The sequence below is a fragment of the Pongo pygmaeus genome, chromosome X (assembly GCF_028885625.2).
Source record: "Pongo pygmaeus isolate AG05252 chromosome X, NHGRI_mPonPyg2-v2.0_pri, whole genome shotgun sequence".
In the NCBI taxonomy this organism is placed as follows: Eukaryota; Metazoa; Chordata; class Mammalia; order Primates; family Hominidae; genus Pongo; species Pongo pygmaeus.
Window position 1 is genome coordinate 17,633,708 of NC_072396.2, and position 15,954 is coordinate 17,649,661.

Consider the following 15,954-nt stretch of genomic DNA (forward strand, 5'->3'; position numbering starts at 1 on the left):
TTTTCCTGGTTTGTCACATCCTGACTGGGTACAGGTTGTTACACATGGAACCATGAGGGCAGAACTGCCATTTGTTATATTAATTGTAATCCATATATCTGTTTTTTTCCCACAAGAATCAGTCACTGAATTTCAGTTCAGAAAACCAAAACTTTTGGACAAAGCCATATTATCATGTTGGCAGAGTTGTTCCCCGTGACCCCAAATACACAGAGGAGGAAGCGAACCACTGAGGCCCCCTGTTTTCTTGGATTATCATTCTTCCAAAGTTGGTAACTTAGAAAAGTCTCAAGAAATAGCAAAGAAACCTCCCCACCTTATTCTACTTTCCACACCCCAAGCCTAACATAAGCCTCAAACTATTTTTATGAAGGAAAGCTTATTGTGAAGAGGGTCTTTTACATGCCTAAATCTCATCTTTAGTTTTTCTTATCACACAGCCGGTTATCTTTGCCCATCTCTTTTCCTGGGATAATGTCTGGCTCTGTCAAGGCTGTGCCTTATTCTGGGACCTTCCTAATGCCTGTGTTCCAGGTCCCTCCTGAGATTCGCTCCTCCAAATGCTTGATAGATGGATCAATTTAGGGGATTGATGGTCAGATTTAGCCTGACATAACACCATGCAGTGGTCTGTTACCAGACATAGAGCTGGAAAACCCAGGCCCTTGCATACGAGTTCAGGAAGGTAAATTTGCAAATGAAACACATTTTAAGACACATCTCACAGCTGCTTCCTCATTCCCCACCCTATTGTTTGTGTTTTTAGAGATGTTTAAGAGAAAAGGAGGCAATAACAAAGACACTGTGCTGTGCTTTGGAATCCTCATTTATGTTGAAAAAGGGTCCATTTATCATCTCCTTCGATATTTCCACAAGGAGACTTTGCTCATCTCACCAGGGAATGGAGTGGTAGAGCAAACACTTCTCTGTCCACCTGATGATGGAGGAGAACCAACTAACTGAAAGGCAGAGAGCCTGAAATTATTATCCTCTCTCTGCCTGCCTGCTGCAAGATATTGCTGCATACCTGTGGTCCCTGCAGGAGGCTGCATGCGTAGACTTGGGCCAGAACATATATTACCTTCCAAGCAATAGATTTCTAGGTAAAAGGCAAGAAGGAACCTCAGGTTCAAGTTGCATTCTTCACCGTGGTTCACAGGAGGCCCTGCATTCAGGTGGTTACTGGGCCCTCATTCAGCTGTTAATAAAACTGACTTTTGGCTCATAGAGCTTGGAGTATGCGTCCATTTGTATGAACCTCCAGGGAAAGCAGGGTGAGGGCTTGTGTTCCCTAGACTCCTGGCAGTGAATGGCTCCTGGACAGCTTTGCTTGGTTGTTTCCCAGGTACTTCAAACTCAGTCTGCCTAAAGATGAGTTCCCCCTCACTCCTGCTTCTCCTGTGTTTCCCATCTTGGGGATTGACCTTAGTGTTCTTGTGGTAGCTCTGGCTGAAATTATGGATGTTGGAGCATAGGAGGCCCTTTGTGAACTTACTTTTGGGTCTTTCTCACCATTCCCACACGTTTCTCTTTTAGTCCAGGCCTCAGCTGAGACATCACCTGCTCCTGAGTCTTTGCCGACCCATGAGACTGGGTGCTTCTGTATTCTCCATACTTGCCCTCCACAGTCCACTGAAGCAAGTTGGCTTTGTCATTTCCCTGTTGCTCCCACTAGACTTCAAGCTTCTCTTAAGCACGATCTGTATCTTGTTCATCCTTGAGTGCCAGTGCTAGCACAGGGCCTGCCAGTAGTAGCTGCTTAATAAATATGTCTTGAATGAGTAACACTCAGGCCTGAGAGTACCTGAGACTGTATGGCATAGTGGTTATAAGCTTAGCTTTGGAAATCAAGGCCTGTGTTCAGACTCTGCTATTTGTGTGATTTTGGGTGAGTTCCTTAACTTCTTGATCTTCAATTTCTTCACCAATAAGATAGGGATAATAACTACTTCCTAGGGCTGTGATGATGAATTGCAATGATCCATGCAAAGCCCTTTGATCAATGTATGACACACAGTAAGTGCTGTGTGCATCATAGTACCTATTAGTAACAACAACAATATAGTTACCTTTAATGGAAGGGAGAAAGCTATAAGAACTAGTTGGAACTAGAAGTCAGGAATATTGAGTGCTTGCATAGTGGATTTAGAGGAGATGGGGAATTGCTTGGAATAAAATGTAGGAACAGATGGGATTACCCTGGGAGAGAATGAACAGGGAGGGAAAAATGGGTGGAGCAACTAAAGACAGAACCTTGAGAAATCCTACATTTGAGGGATAAGAGGAGTCAAAACAGGAAAAAGAGTGAATGACTACAGTTAAGAGATTGCGTCTTCTCAGATGCCAGGGGCAGGAGTTTAAAAAAGATAGTCAAAGGTGCTATACTGGGCAGAAGATCAATGAAGAGAAGACGAGAAGAGGTAGCAATAACGTGTTAAATGGGGGTATGTTAGAGCCCTTGGGAACTAGCCATTTCAGTGGAGTCAGAGGAAGAAGCCATGCTCTGAAGGAGGTTAGAGAAGGCCAGGTTAGGGATGAAGTGGGCATACTAAGTCAGTTTGTTGTGCTACAATGTGTGTTTCTGTAATGAGGATTATCTGTGGGTCAGTAGATGACTGGTGTCAGTATGATGTAGAAGTCACATTGGTTCATATGTAGAGTTCATTCTCAGCACATGAATGTTTTGGCATCACTGGCTGCTAGTGGCTGAAAGCAGACTAACACACCTGAAGGCAGAAGACTGGGGGAAATGGGGGACATAGAGAGCTGCTCATGAGGCGCAGTCACCCTGTGTTCTTCCACTTGACTGATTGGTACCCACTCTGTCTTGAAGTGCTTTGGGGACATTCCTTGCCAATCTTGGTGAGTTTAGTCACTGATTCCATCCCACTCAGCACCCTCGACCCTTCTGATAACTCCTTCGACCACAGTCCCCTTTCCTTTTTTAAGAAGGGTCATATTTACTAGAGTGTTTTTTTTTTTTTCCAAACTGTGTCCAGCTTTATTAAAGATACTTTTTGTGAACAATCATGGTATTTCAGGCAGGACATGAGCGACAATCATTAACAGTATACAACTTTCAGATTCCCTCCTTCAATGGACTTCCAAAATCAGAAAGCCATGGTAAAACCCAATGAAGTCTTCATTTGGTACCCTGAAGAGGGAAAGTTCAGAGTTGAGGGTTGACATTTCACATTCAACGTGCTGTTTAACAACTTTTCATGAGCTGACCCTGACTTTCAGGAAGTGAAATGAAAATGGCAGAATTTATCTGAAGATCCACAATCTAGAAACAGAACACGGGTCTTTCAAGGTTCTCGCTGGAAAGTCCAGATTGCCAGCCTGACTGGTAACCAGTTATTGGGGGCCAGACCCCAACAGGTATCTGGGTTTGAGGGAGTTAAGTGTATACTGAAGGCAGAGAGGGAGAGGGGGACATAAAGAGGAATTTGTTTCTCTACACCACAAGGCCTTTGTGTGAAGGTGACTGTGTGTGTCAACGTCAGACAGTCCCTCTTTCTGGGAGCCAAGAAGATGTCTTTCAAAACTAGAAGGGAAAGGTGTTTTCTCCACATCAGTCCAGCTTCATAGACATTATTATTTTTTTTTTCTTTCCTGAGACGAAGTCTCGCTCTTATTGCCCAGGTTGGAGTGCAGTGGCACGATCTCGGCTCACTGCGACCTCCGCCTCCCGGGTTCAAGTGATTCTCTTGCCTCAGCCTCCTGAGTAGCTGGGATTACAGGAACCCACCATCATGCCCAGCTAATTTTTGTACTTTTAGTAGAGACGGGGTTTCGCCATGTTGGTCAGGCTGGTCTCGAACTCCTGACCTCAGGTGATGCGCCTGCTTCGGCCTCCCAAAGTGCTGGGATTACAGGCATGAGCCACCGTGCCTGGCCTCAGAGACATTCTATTAGTGACATATACCCCTTCTCCATAAAACAACAATGATGTGTTCGGTGTGCTAACAACATGGCTTAAAATAAAAACATAAAAACAATTCTGCATTTTTATAAAACTTAATAAAAAAATAATGCTTCAAACTGCACAGTCACCAGAAATACATAGTTATCAAAAATGCACACACTTCCCTTGGCATCCCCAGCGCCTTCAACTTTCTGTACCTGCTCTGTTTTGGCCTCTGCATTTTCTGCAGTTATTCCCCTCCTTGCCAGCATGGGCTTTTTCCTTTTTCCCCTTTGCCTTCTCTCCCTTCTTTGCAGGGGCCTCTTTAGGCTTGGGCTTTGGAGGAGCAGGTTTGGCAGACAACCTTGCAGATCTTCTGTGTAGTTTGTTCTCACTTTGGTTTTATCTCCTTTAGTGTCCCCTTCAGCCTTTCTCTTGGGCATGGTGGCAGCGACTGCAGTGGAATGTAGGTGCTGGATCCAGGGATGCAGCAGCGCGTGGGCTTTGGTTGGCCTGGGGGGATAGTTCTTACCTCTTCTTCTTCACACTGCTCATAGAGTATTTCTTTATTAGAAATTTAACATTTAAAAAAATCAGTGTTTTTAATGATGATGATTGTTTTTGTTGGTGGTCAAGTTAAAATCTTGTTTTCAACCCTGTTTTTCTGATAAGCCTTGTTATTTTTAGAGTTTGTTGTTGCGAAGCATTAGTTTTTTAGCAATACATATGTTCAATTACAGAAGAAATTCCCATGATTCCTTTTCCTAAGATTGAACAATCTGGGAAGGAGGGATGGGAAGGTTAATAGCAGCATCTATGGGAGGTTTTTCCCAAGGATCAGCAGACGTAAGCATTCTTGGCTGCAACTTGGCCTAAATCAGTTTTCACTTGGTGACTATCTTCCTAAGTGCTCTTTATTATATATTTAGGTGATTGTGTTTTTGCATTTCTGTCTTCTCTCTGATCTCTTGCTACAGTCTGAACAAGTGTCGGAGGCTGAATTACTCCCACAGCTGAGCAGAGCCCCATCCCAGGCTGCAGAAAGTAGTCCAGCAAAGAAGGTAAGGTCAGCCTGAGGATGCTGTCAGATGGCGTTGCGAGTCCCACCCCGGGCTTCTTATCTCTATTAGCTGATCTATTGTTTTAAGGTTTCTGTGTCCTGAAATGAATGTCAGTGATCCAGATTTCCTAGAATGTGGGTTCTTTGTGAAGATTGGGGTCCTGAAGATTCCTGGGCTTGACCCTTTGATGCATTTTGTACATGACAGTACATACTCAACCTCCTTAGCCCCCCAGCTAAACATGGTGGCCTTGTTTATGGCAAGAGCTAAAAGGGCTGTGGGGAGGGACAGATGTCTTTAGCAAAACCCCATCCACCTGCTAAGCCTCTGTGAATACCTCTTGGGGTGGGGTAGTCTCTCCTTTTTGGTCTTTGTACCGTGGTTTCCTCTTGCATCGTGGCATTTTCACCTGGCATCTGCCCAGCCATGCCATTGGGTCACCTGTAATTTGCTCAGTAAGTACCCCTCACTCATCATGCTCTCCATTCATCTCCTCACCCTCTTCTTGTCCTTCTCCCAGGCTCTTCTCCCTTCAGAGAGAGTGGGCCTTGGGCTCAGGAGCACAGGTGAGGTAGAGTCCTCCAAAGAAGCAGGCCAACTGTGTCCTTCCAGAATACACTGTGGCTCTTTTTCTTGACTTTGTGTAGGAATTGGGGATAGGAGAATGATGAGCATATGACTAAGACCTTTAAAAACTTCCAAAGCTTAGGTTTTTTTGTTTTTTGTTTTTTGTTTTTTTTTTTCTGAGATGGAGTCTCGCTTTGTCGCCCAGGCTGGAGTGCAGTGGCGCGATCTCGGCTCACTGCAAGCTCCCAGGTTCACGCCATTCTCCTGCCTCAGCCTTCCGAGTAGCTGGGACTACAGGCGCCTGCCACCAGGCCGGCTAATTTTTTGTATTTTTAGTAGAGACGGGGTTTCACCGTGTTAGCCAGGATGGTCTCAATCTCCTGACCTCGTGATCCGACCATCTTGGCCTCCCAAAGTGCTGGGATTACAGGCATGAGCCACCACACCCGGCCAAAATTTAGGTTTAAAAGGCTTCAAAGTGAGGCAGGAGCCTATCTTGTCTTCAGTTAGGAAAGGCCCCATGGTGTGAGATGCACACAGGGTCTGTGTAAGTTTCAGGTGACAAGAAGTAATAGACTTCTTGAAACATTTAAAAAGAAAAAGAAAAAAGGGAAGACCACTGGACTTTGATGCCTGTGTCCCCCCAGTTCTTGCTGAGCCATGGGTCAGTAAATAGAGTACCCTCCTGATCTTGGGGTTGGGGCTAAAGTAATATGGGACACTGGAAGGAAGAGTGGAGGGAACATTGAAATGTTTAACTTTTTAATTTTTATTTTGTTTTAAATCCACAGGATGTACCGTATTCTCAGCCACCATCAAAGCCCATTCGTAGGAAATTCAGACCAGAAAATCAAGCTACAGAAAACCAAGAGCCTTCCACTGCTGCAAGTGGGCCAGCTTCTGCAGCAACCATGAAACCGCATCCAACAGTCCAAAAGTAAGTAGACCACATAAACAAGAGTGAGGTAGGAATCTCGCTCTGAGATGTCCACGGATATGTAAATGTGTTGACATTTACATGCACACCAACAGAAGGATTTCATGGTTGTAAGTTTTATCTTGCTCATCTCTGTGGTGGGATTCAAGTCTCCCAGTCACATAGAAGGCTTTATAAGCTATAGGACTTAACCTGACCTAAAGGGGCCAGCGAGTCCTAGGCTGTGGTGTTTGGTTTGGTTTGATTTCTTTCCCTTCCTCTCACCTTCTGTTGTTTCCTGCTCCTCTTCCTTGTGAGGGCCCAAATTTTCCTGGCAAGACGAAAGTATTGTAAGTGGCAATTTTGCCTCTCTGCGTGTGTTATCTCCTTTTCCTTCAGGGCAAATGGCTAGCTCCTTCACCCACAGACACGCTTTCAGTAGGTGTGGTATGTGATTTTAAAATCTCCGTAAAGAGTTTCTGTTGTTGGTTGCCTCAGCACAGAATGGATACATGCAGAACTTCCAGTATATTTATCTAACCAGCTGGAACAGGTATTGGAGGGAGGGTGAAGACATCTGTGGACGTGGCCAGGGACTGAGACAATGATGCTCTGGACAAACTATCCTTCTCTGTAAAACTTTGGCTTTCAGAAGAGCCATCACTTGCTTCAATTTCTTTGTAGTGAAATTGAGGGAGGTGTTGAGGACAGAAACCTGCTCCTGTCACTTGACTGCAAGTGAGCCTGACCGATCACTAACATAAATGCTCAAGACCCATCATGACCCTGCTTTTGGGGTCTTGCAGGTCTCAGATGCTGCTGCAGATTTTCTTCTGCTTACACGCTGTAGAACGAAAAGCAGCATGTTCTGTGGGAGATGTTAGCAAGTTGTCTTTGAAGCCAAAGTCCCATTCTGAATCTCTGCAGCCCTCTCCTTCAGAAGATTTTCTTTTTTTCAAATGGAGAGGTCCCTGGTGGTATCAGTCCATAAAGGAAGTATATTTTGTTCATCACATTCACCGAGAACTTTGACCATCTTCCAGCCCCCGTTAAGCCTGGAAGGTGAATCCCTATCAGGGACAAAGATGGCCCAATTTTCTTCCATGTTCTACCCCAGCACTCCACTTTAATTTCAGCTTCATGTTAATTTTAGTCAGCAGTGGCTTAACAGTCTCCAGAGTAGATGTCAGGGCATCTGGTGGAGTTCATACGGAGATCTTTTCTTTTTCTCTTTTTTATAACAGCTTTATTGCAATATAATTCACATAGCATACAGTTCATGTTTTTAAATGTACAATTCGGTGGTTCTTAGTTTATTCACAAAGTCATGCAACCATCACCACAATCTAACTTTTGTCATGCCTAAAATAATATCCATGCCCATTAGCAATCACTCCCCATTCTCTCCTTCCCCATCAGCCCCTGGCAACCACGAATCTCCTTTCTGTCTCCATGGCTTTGCATATTCTTGTCATTTCACATAAATGGAATAATGAAACGTGGTCTTTTGTGACTGGCTTCTTTCACTTAGCATAATATTTTCAAGGTTCATCCAAGTTGTAGCATAAATCTGAACTTATCTTTTTATGGCTGAATATTCCATTGTATGGATAGACCACGTTTTATTCATCCATTCATAAGTCGATGGACATTTTGGTTATTTCTGCTTTTTGGCTCTTAAGAGTAATGCCATTATACTGTTTGTGTACATGTTTTTGTGTGGACTTACATTTTCATTTCTCTTGGGTCTGTACCTAGGAGTGGAATTGCTAGGTCATGTGGTAACTCTATCTTTAATATTTCGAAGAACTACCACACTTTTCATAGTGGCTGCACCATTTTATGTTCCCGTTGGCAACGTATGAGGGTTCCAATTTCTCCATTTTGTCAACACTTACCTTTTTTTTTTTATTATAGCCATCCTAGTGAGTGTGAAGTGTGATCTCATGGTTTTGATTTGCATTTCTTTTGTGGCTAATGACATTGATCATCTTTTCATGTGCCTATTGGCCATTTGTTTATTTCTTTGGAGAAATGTCTATTCACACCCTTTGCCCACTTTTAATTGGATTATTAATCTTTTTATTTTTGAGTTACGAGTTCTTTATATGTTCTGGATACAACTCCCTTGTCAGATATATGAGAAAATTGAGCCATCTTTGTAAATATTTTCTCTCATTCTGTGGCTTGTCTTTTCACTTTCTATTTATTTTTATTTTTATTTTTTAGAGACAGAGTCTCACTCTGTCACCCAGGCTGGGGTGCAGTAGCATGATCATGGCTCATTGTAGCCTCAAATTCCTGGGCTCAAGTGATCCTTTCTCCGTCAGCCTCCTGAGTAGCTGGAACTACAGGCATGAGCCACCATTCCCAGCCAATTTCATTTTATTTTTTGTAGTGATGGAGTCTTACTATGTTGCCCAGTCTGGTCTCAAACTCCTGGCCTCAAGTGATCATCCTGCCTCAACCTCTCAGGGTGCTGGGATTACAGGCCTAAGCCACTGCACCCAGCCAATTATCAATATTAATCAGATCTGTACAGTGGTCACAGTCCATTCTAGTTCAGTTGCTCTTGTCTAGAACCTATCTCCCAGTAATGGCACATATGGTTGTTTTTCTAGGAGAACATCAATTGCTCTTTTGCTCTAAGAATTCGGTGTTTCTTGCTGTGGGATGAAAGGTTGTAGATTATCCCTGTGGTAACCACACTGATTTATCATCCCAACCATGGACGGTTTTGAAAAGTAAAGAGAGTGCTAATGTACTTATGCTGGACAGACAGTTTAAATGGCGACTGTAATGGGTACAGTAGGATGCGTGGTCACTCTGGTTATGCCTGTTCTGTGAATTTGCTGTTAATTGGGAAATACTGGTATTAAAACGTTCTGTATTTTTCTCAAGAGCCACAGATATATGCTGGTCCATGCACATACACATGAGTGCACATTTATGCACACACACACATATACTTAGGCATTCATGCCTAATAATAAATAAGGTAGAGGTAGGTAGTCTGGCTAAGTTAATGTAGAATTTTTGCTAAAAGGAATGTTCTTGTATTATTTTCCTTCAGACTTGTTCACAGGGGACACCTGCAGGTCTTTTAAGTGCTATTAATTCTTGCACAAAAAGGGCATTCCAGTTAATATGGTTTGTCAGGAAGAAATACTTATTAAAATGTCTTGGAATAAATGGAACACAAATGTTTGAAAAAGCCCACTTCACAGCTTTTATTCAGGTTATAAAATGGGAATTACTTCAGGTGTAAATAATTCATCCCAACAGATTTGTTTCATTTGGTGTCTATCTTCCTGACCGCCTGTGAATATGAGATTTTATTTTTGGAGCCCTGTGTTGTTAACCACTTGTTAGTTTAACACCTCTCATGAATCAGGGTTCTGACCCTCAAGGGTCCAGACCTCTAAGTCCTTTTTCACTGAAGTGTTTGTGCTTTTCTATAGGCAGTCTTCCAAACAGAAGAAGGCCATTCAAACTGCTATCCGCAAAAATAAAGAGGCAAATGCAGTGCTGGCTCGGCTGAACAGTGAGCTCCAGCAGCAGCTCAAGGTAAGGAATGAGTCCCAGATTTGGATGACCAGGCTTTTCCCTGGCTTTTAAAAAGTTTTTTTTTTTAATTTAGTAGGCATATGATAATTGTACATATTTATGGGGTGGGGTACGTAGTGATGTCTCCATACCTATCATGTACAGTGATCTGATGTGACCATTGGCTGACCATTTAGTTCCATCCCTGTTGATAAGACTTGCCTCTTTCTTCTCAAACCCTTTTTGGAAGGTGAAGAATTACTGTATTTAAGTTTCATGGGTTGGTTCTTGCATAGTCAGAGGAAGACTAGTGACTTTAATATGTAGGCTTCATATTGTGTGTGAGTTAAAAGGAAAGACAATCTATTACGAAGGCTGTTTGAAGCATTCTTTATTATCCAAAGCTTCTGGGTAAGCCCTTGATTATTTACATCCTCTCTGAAAGAGGATGTAAATTCTTTATTTTATTTTATTATTATTACACTTTAAGTTTTAGGGTACATGTGCACAATGTACAGATTAGTTACATATGTATACATGTGCCATCCTGGTGTGCTGCACCCATTAACTCGTCATTTAGCATTAGGTACATCTCCTAATGCTATCCCTCCCCCCTCCCCCAACCCCACAACAGTCCCCAGAGTGTGATGTTCCCCTTCCTGTGTCCATGTGTTCTCATTGTTCAATTCCCACCTATGAGTGAGAACATGCAGTGTTTGGTTTTTTGTCCTTGCGATAGTTTACTGAGAATGATGATTTCCAATTTCATCCATGTCCCTACAAAGGACATGAACTCATCATTTTTTATGGCTGCATAGTATTCCATGGTGTATATGTGCCACATTTTCTTAATCCAGTCTATCGTTGTTGGACATTTGGGTTGGTTCCATGTCTTTGCTATTGTGAATAGTTCCGCAATAAACATACATGTGCATGTGTCTTTATAGCAGCATGATTTATAGTCCTTTGGGTATATACCCACTAACGGGATGGCTGGGTCAAATGGTATTTCTAGTTCTAGATCCCTGAGGAATCGGCGCACTGACTTCCACAATGGTTGAACTAGTTTACAGTCCCACCAACAGTGTTAAAGTGTTCCTATTTCTCCACAAGGAGGATGTGAATTCTTATTTCAGTAGAAGGAAGTCACCCTAGTACTGTCAAAGGCCAGCCCCTCCTCTGGTACCTTGCAAATGGTTCCATTTCACCTTCTCAATGGCATCACCCCTGTTTCTCTTCATCATTACTCTCCCCTGTGTTAGTTTCTCAGGGCTGCTATAACAAAATACTACAAATGTGGTGGCTTAAGATAACCAAAAACGATTCTCTCACAGCTCTGGAGGCTAGAACTCTGAAATCAAGATATTGGCAGAGCTATGCTCTCTTTGAAGGCTCTAGAAGATAATCCTTCCTTACCTCTTCCCAGCTTCTGATGTTGCTGGCAGTCCTGGGCATTCCTTGGCTTGTAGCTGCATCACTCCAATCTCTGCTTCTGTTGTCACATGGCCTTCTTCCTGTATCTCTCTGTGTCTGTGTCCAAATTTCTCTTCTTATTGTATCCTCTTATAAGGACACCAATCATTGGATTAGGACCCACCGTAATCTAGCATGACCTCATCTTAACTTGATTACATCTGCAAAGAACCTATTTGCATATAAGGTCACATTTACAGATACTGGGGGTTAGGACTTAAACATATATTTTGAGGGGACATGATTCTACCCACTATATCCCCCAGTTCTCTACTGGATCATTCGCCATCCACACATAAATATGCTTCAGTATTGTCCATTACACTTGGCCAATTACTGCCTCATTTCTTTGGTCCCCTTCACAGCAAAGTTTCTTAGGAGTGGTTTTTATTCATTATCTTTACTTTCAAACCGGTAATTTTCTCTTCCTTCCACTTCAGTTGGCTTCGTCCTCCTCCACTCACACCCGTCTTGTGACTAAATCCAATGGGGCTGTTTATTATTATTATTATTGTTATTTTCAGAAGAATTCTACACAATTGATCATTTCCTTCTCTGAAATTGCTTTTATAACTGGTTTTTGACATACCATATTCTCCTGGTTTTCCTTCTGCTTCACTGGTGCTTCCCATTTTCATTCTCTGCTGTCTCTTCCTTCCCTGACTTAACTTTTATACCCCAACCCCGTTTGCCCCAATATTTTAGTATGAAAATTTTCAAACAGACACGAAAGTTGAAAGAATCATAAGTGACTGCTTGTATAGACATCACTTCAGTTCTACAATAACATTTTACTATACTTGTTTTTAATCACGTATCTACCCGTTTATCCTTGTGTCCATCAGTTCATCTGATTTTTGACATGTTTTCAAATAACTTGCAGATATCTGTATACTTTCCCTGAATATTTTAGCATGCGTATAATTAGCTAGAGTTCAATATATTTTTACAGTTTTTTCTTATGATATAAATGTTTATACAAAATGCATGCACAAATATTATTATTATTATTATTATTATTATTATTATTATTATTATTATTATTATTTGAGATGGCATCTCGCTCTGTCGCCCACGCTGGAGTGCGGTGGCGTGATCTCGGCTCACTGCAAGCTCCGCCTCCTGGGTTCACACCATTCTTCTGGCTCAGCCTCCTGAGTAGCTGGGACTACAGGCGCCTGCCACCACGCCCGGCCAACTTTTTGTATTTTTAGTAGAGATGTGGTTTCACTGTGTTAGCCAGGATGGTCTCAATCTCCTGACCTCGTGATCTGCCCGCCTAGGTCTCACAGAGTGCTGGGATTATAGGCGTGAGCCACCGCGCCAGCGCACGCACAAATCTTAAGTGTACATTTGCTGAGTTTGTAACAAGTACATGTACTTACGGAATCCAAACCCCCAAAAAGATAGAGAATATTACCATCACCCCAGGAAGCTCCCTCATGCTTTTTCCTAGTCAATTCCTGCCCTACCCACACAGAGGCAATCACTATTCTAATTTTTATACCATAGTTTTGCCTGTTCTATAACTTTATATAAGCGGTGTCTTACAACTTATACTTCGTGTAAAGCTTCTTTCACTTAGCATTATGTTTTTGAGATTCATTTATATTGTTGTGTGTCTCAGTAATTCATTCATTTTTATTGATGAGTAGTATCCCATTGGGTGAATATGTTACAGTTTGGTTATCAATTCCATTGACAGACACCTGAGCTGTTTCTGGTTTTTGGCAATTTGGAATAAAACTGCATTTTTGAGTAAGTCTGTATGGAAATATGTTCTCATTTCTCTTGGATTGGGATTCATAGGTAACATGGTAAGTGTATGTGGTTAGTTTCTGAGAAACTGCTAGATCGTTTTCCAAAGTGGTAGCAATCTGTACTCCTACCACTAATGTATGAGAGTTCCAATTGTTCTGCATCTTTGCCAACATTTGGTGTTATGATTCTTATTAATTTTAGCTAGCCCTGCAGTGATATAGTTTTCATCATCTCCTTGCTGACTAATTATGTTGTCCACTTTTCTTTGTGATTATTTACCTTTCATATCTTACTTTATGAAAGATCTTTTCAAATGTTATTTTTCTCCAAAGTAGTCTATAGATTTATTACAAAACCAATAAAAATCCCAGCAGGATTTTTTGTGAGTATAGACAAGCTAATCCCAAAACTTATATGTAAAGGCCGAGGAGCTGGAATTGCTTAAACAAATTTGAAAAGGAAGAACAAAGTTGGAGGAATCGCTTTACTGTCAAGCTCCAGTAATCAAGATGCTGATGCATAGATCAGTGGAATAGGATACAGAGTCCTGAAATAGACCACATGAAAACAGCCATTAGATCTTTGACAAAGGTGCAAAATCAATTCAATGAGAAATAATAGTTTTCAACAAATTGTTTTATAACAATTTGTCATTTGCATTTAAAAAAAGAACCTTGATCTAAGCCTCACATCTATACAGAGATTAACTTGAAATGAGTCATAGATGTAAATGTAAAACATAAAGCTATAAAATTTTTAGAAGAAAACATAGAAAAATCTTCATGATCTGTAGTTAGAAATAACACCAAAAGCACAATCTATAACAGAGAAAAACTAAAAAAATTGGACTTCATCAAAATTAAAACCTTTTATTTTGCCAAGTATAGTTAAGAAAATTAAGAGACAAGCTGCTGAGTGGGAGAAAGTATTTGCAAAACACATATTTGATAAAAGGCTTACATCTCAATTATATAAAGAACTCTTAAAACTCAATAATAAGAACTCTCAAAACCAAAACATCTCAATTTAAAAATGGGCAAAGGATTTGAACAGACACTTCACTAAAGAATATATAAAGATGGCAAATAAGTACATGAGAAGATATTCAACATCATTAGCCATTTGGGAAATGCAAATTTAAATCATAATTACATACCACTATACACATACTAGAATTGCTAAAACAAAAAATGTGACATCACCAAGTGCTGGCAATTAGAACTCTCATTTATTGGTGGTGGGAATGCAGAATGGTACCACCACTCTGAAAAATCGTTCAGCAGTTTCCTATGAAGTTATACATACACTAATCATGTGACCCAGCTGTCTCTATCTTAGTGAAATGAAAATTTATGTTCACTCAAAAATCTATATATGAATTTACATAGCAGTTTTATTCATGATAGCCCAAACCTGGAAACAACACAAATGTCCTTCAAAAGATGAATGAATAAATTGGGATACATTCATTCAATGGAATAGTACTCAACAGAGAAAAGAAATGATACACAACTTGGATGAAACTCAGACATTATGCAGAGTGAGACAAGCCAGTATCAAAAGGTTGTGTACTGTATGATTCCTTTTATTTGACATTCTTGAAGAGGTAAAACTATAGTGATGTGAAACAAATCAGTGGCTATCAGGGGTTATGCATGAGATGAGAGTTTGTATGAGTAGTCCCAGGGAACTTTTGGGGTTGGTTGAACTGTAATGTGTCTTCTTTGTGGTGGTGGTTACACAAATCTGTACACTAAAAGAAAAAAATTGTTTTACCCTATGATAATTTTAAAAAGTTATTTTTTAAATGTCAAAGTTCATTCTGTTTTATAAAACTTTGTATGTGAACTTGTTTTGTTTTGCATTTTGTTTGGTTTTGGTTTTCTCCTCTCTCCCTCTGCTTTGGGGTAGGCCAGTTTCACCCATTGTTCTCTACATTTGGTAGGCCCTTTTAATTTGGAAACTGATATTCCCCAGTTCTGAAGGGTTTTTTATTTTCATTTTTGTTGTCGTTGATTATTTCCTCCCTCCTGCCCTCACCCCCATTTTTTTCTCATTCTCCCTTACTGATATTCAGACATTGGACTTCTTAGCTTAGTTCTCTAATTTTCTCATATTTTCTCTTCTGTTTGCTTTCTTTTCTCTTTCTTCCTACCTTTTCTTCTTTATTTTTGTCTATTTCTGGAAACTTAATTATATATTCTAAATCTTCTGTTGTTTAATAAACAATAATTTTTTGTTCTCTGTTTATTTTTGACAATATCCTATTCTTGTTTCATTGTTGTGATCTTTTTTAAAATTATACTTTAAGTTCTGGGAAACGTGCAGAACTCGTTGTGGTCTTTTTTTATGGTCATTTTTCTTTCTTCTTCCTGAATAGTTTGTGTGTGTTGTGTTGTGTTGTATGTGCTTTATCTTAGATGCTTTCCTTCGATATCTGATGGCCCTTCTTTGCTCATATTTAAAAGGAAGATGAAAACACTGATTGGAAGTTCATTGCACATTGTGAGGCTTGTCAACTCTGAGCTTCACTGTCTGGCAATTTGGCTCGGCTGTATAGTTGGGGAACCCCCAAAGGGAGTATGATTAGCTCTTTCCTCTTGGTCTGGTTGGAGTCTCCAGAGTGGAGACTGTTTTGGTCACCTACATGGAGGGAAAGAGTTGGTTCAGTGGAGCAAGAGGGCTGTAGGTCTCAGCATTCCAGGATATTCATTCACTCTCCC

At 41.0% G+C, this 15,954-nt stretch overlaps 1 protein-coding gene across 6 annotated transcripts in view; it reads left to right on the forward strand.

Moving 5' to 3' along the window:
- Positions 1 to 15,954, forward strand: part of REPS2 (RALBP1 associated Eps domain containing 2) — a 214,503-nt gene that overhangs the window by 189,483 nt on the left and 9,066 nt on the right. For all 6 annotated transcript variants that reach the window (XM_054471913.1, XM_054471914.1, XM_054471916.2 and 3 more), the window contains 3 exons: positions 4,885 to 4,968; positions 6,327 to 6,472; positions 9,913 to 10,018. In XM_054471913.1, the coding sequence (XP_054327888.1) occupies positions 4,885 to 4,968; positions 6,327 to 6,472; positions 9,913 to 10,018 (336 nt within the window). The remainder of the gene's footprint in view (positions 1 to 4,884; positions 4,969 to 6,326; positions 6,473 to 9,912; positions 10,019 to 15,954) is intronic.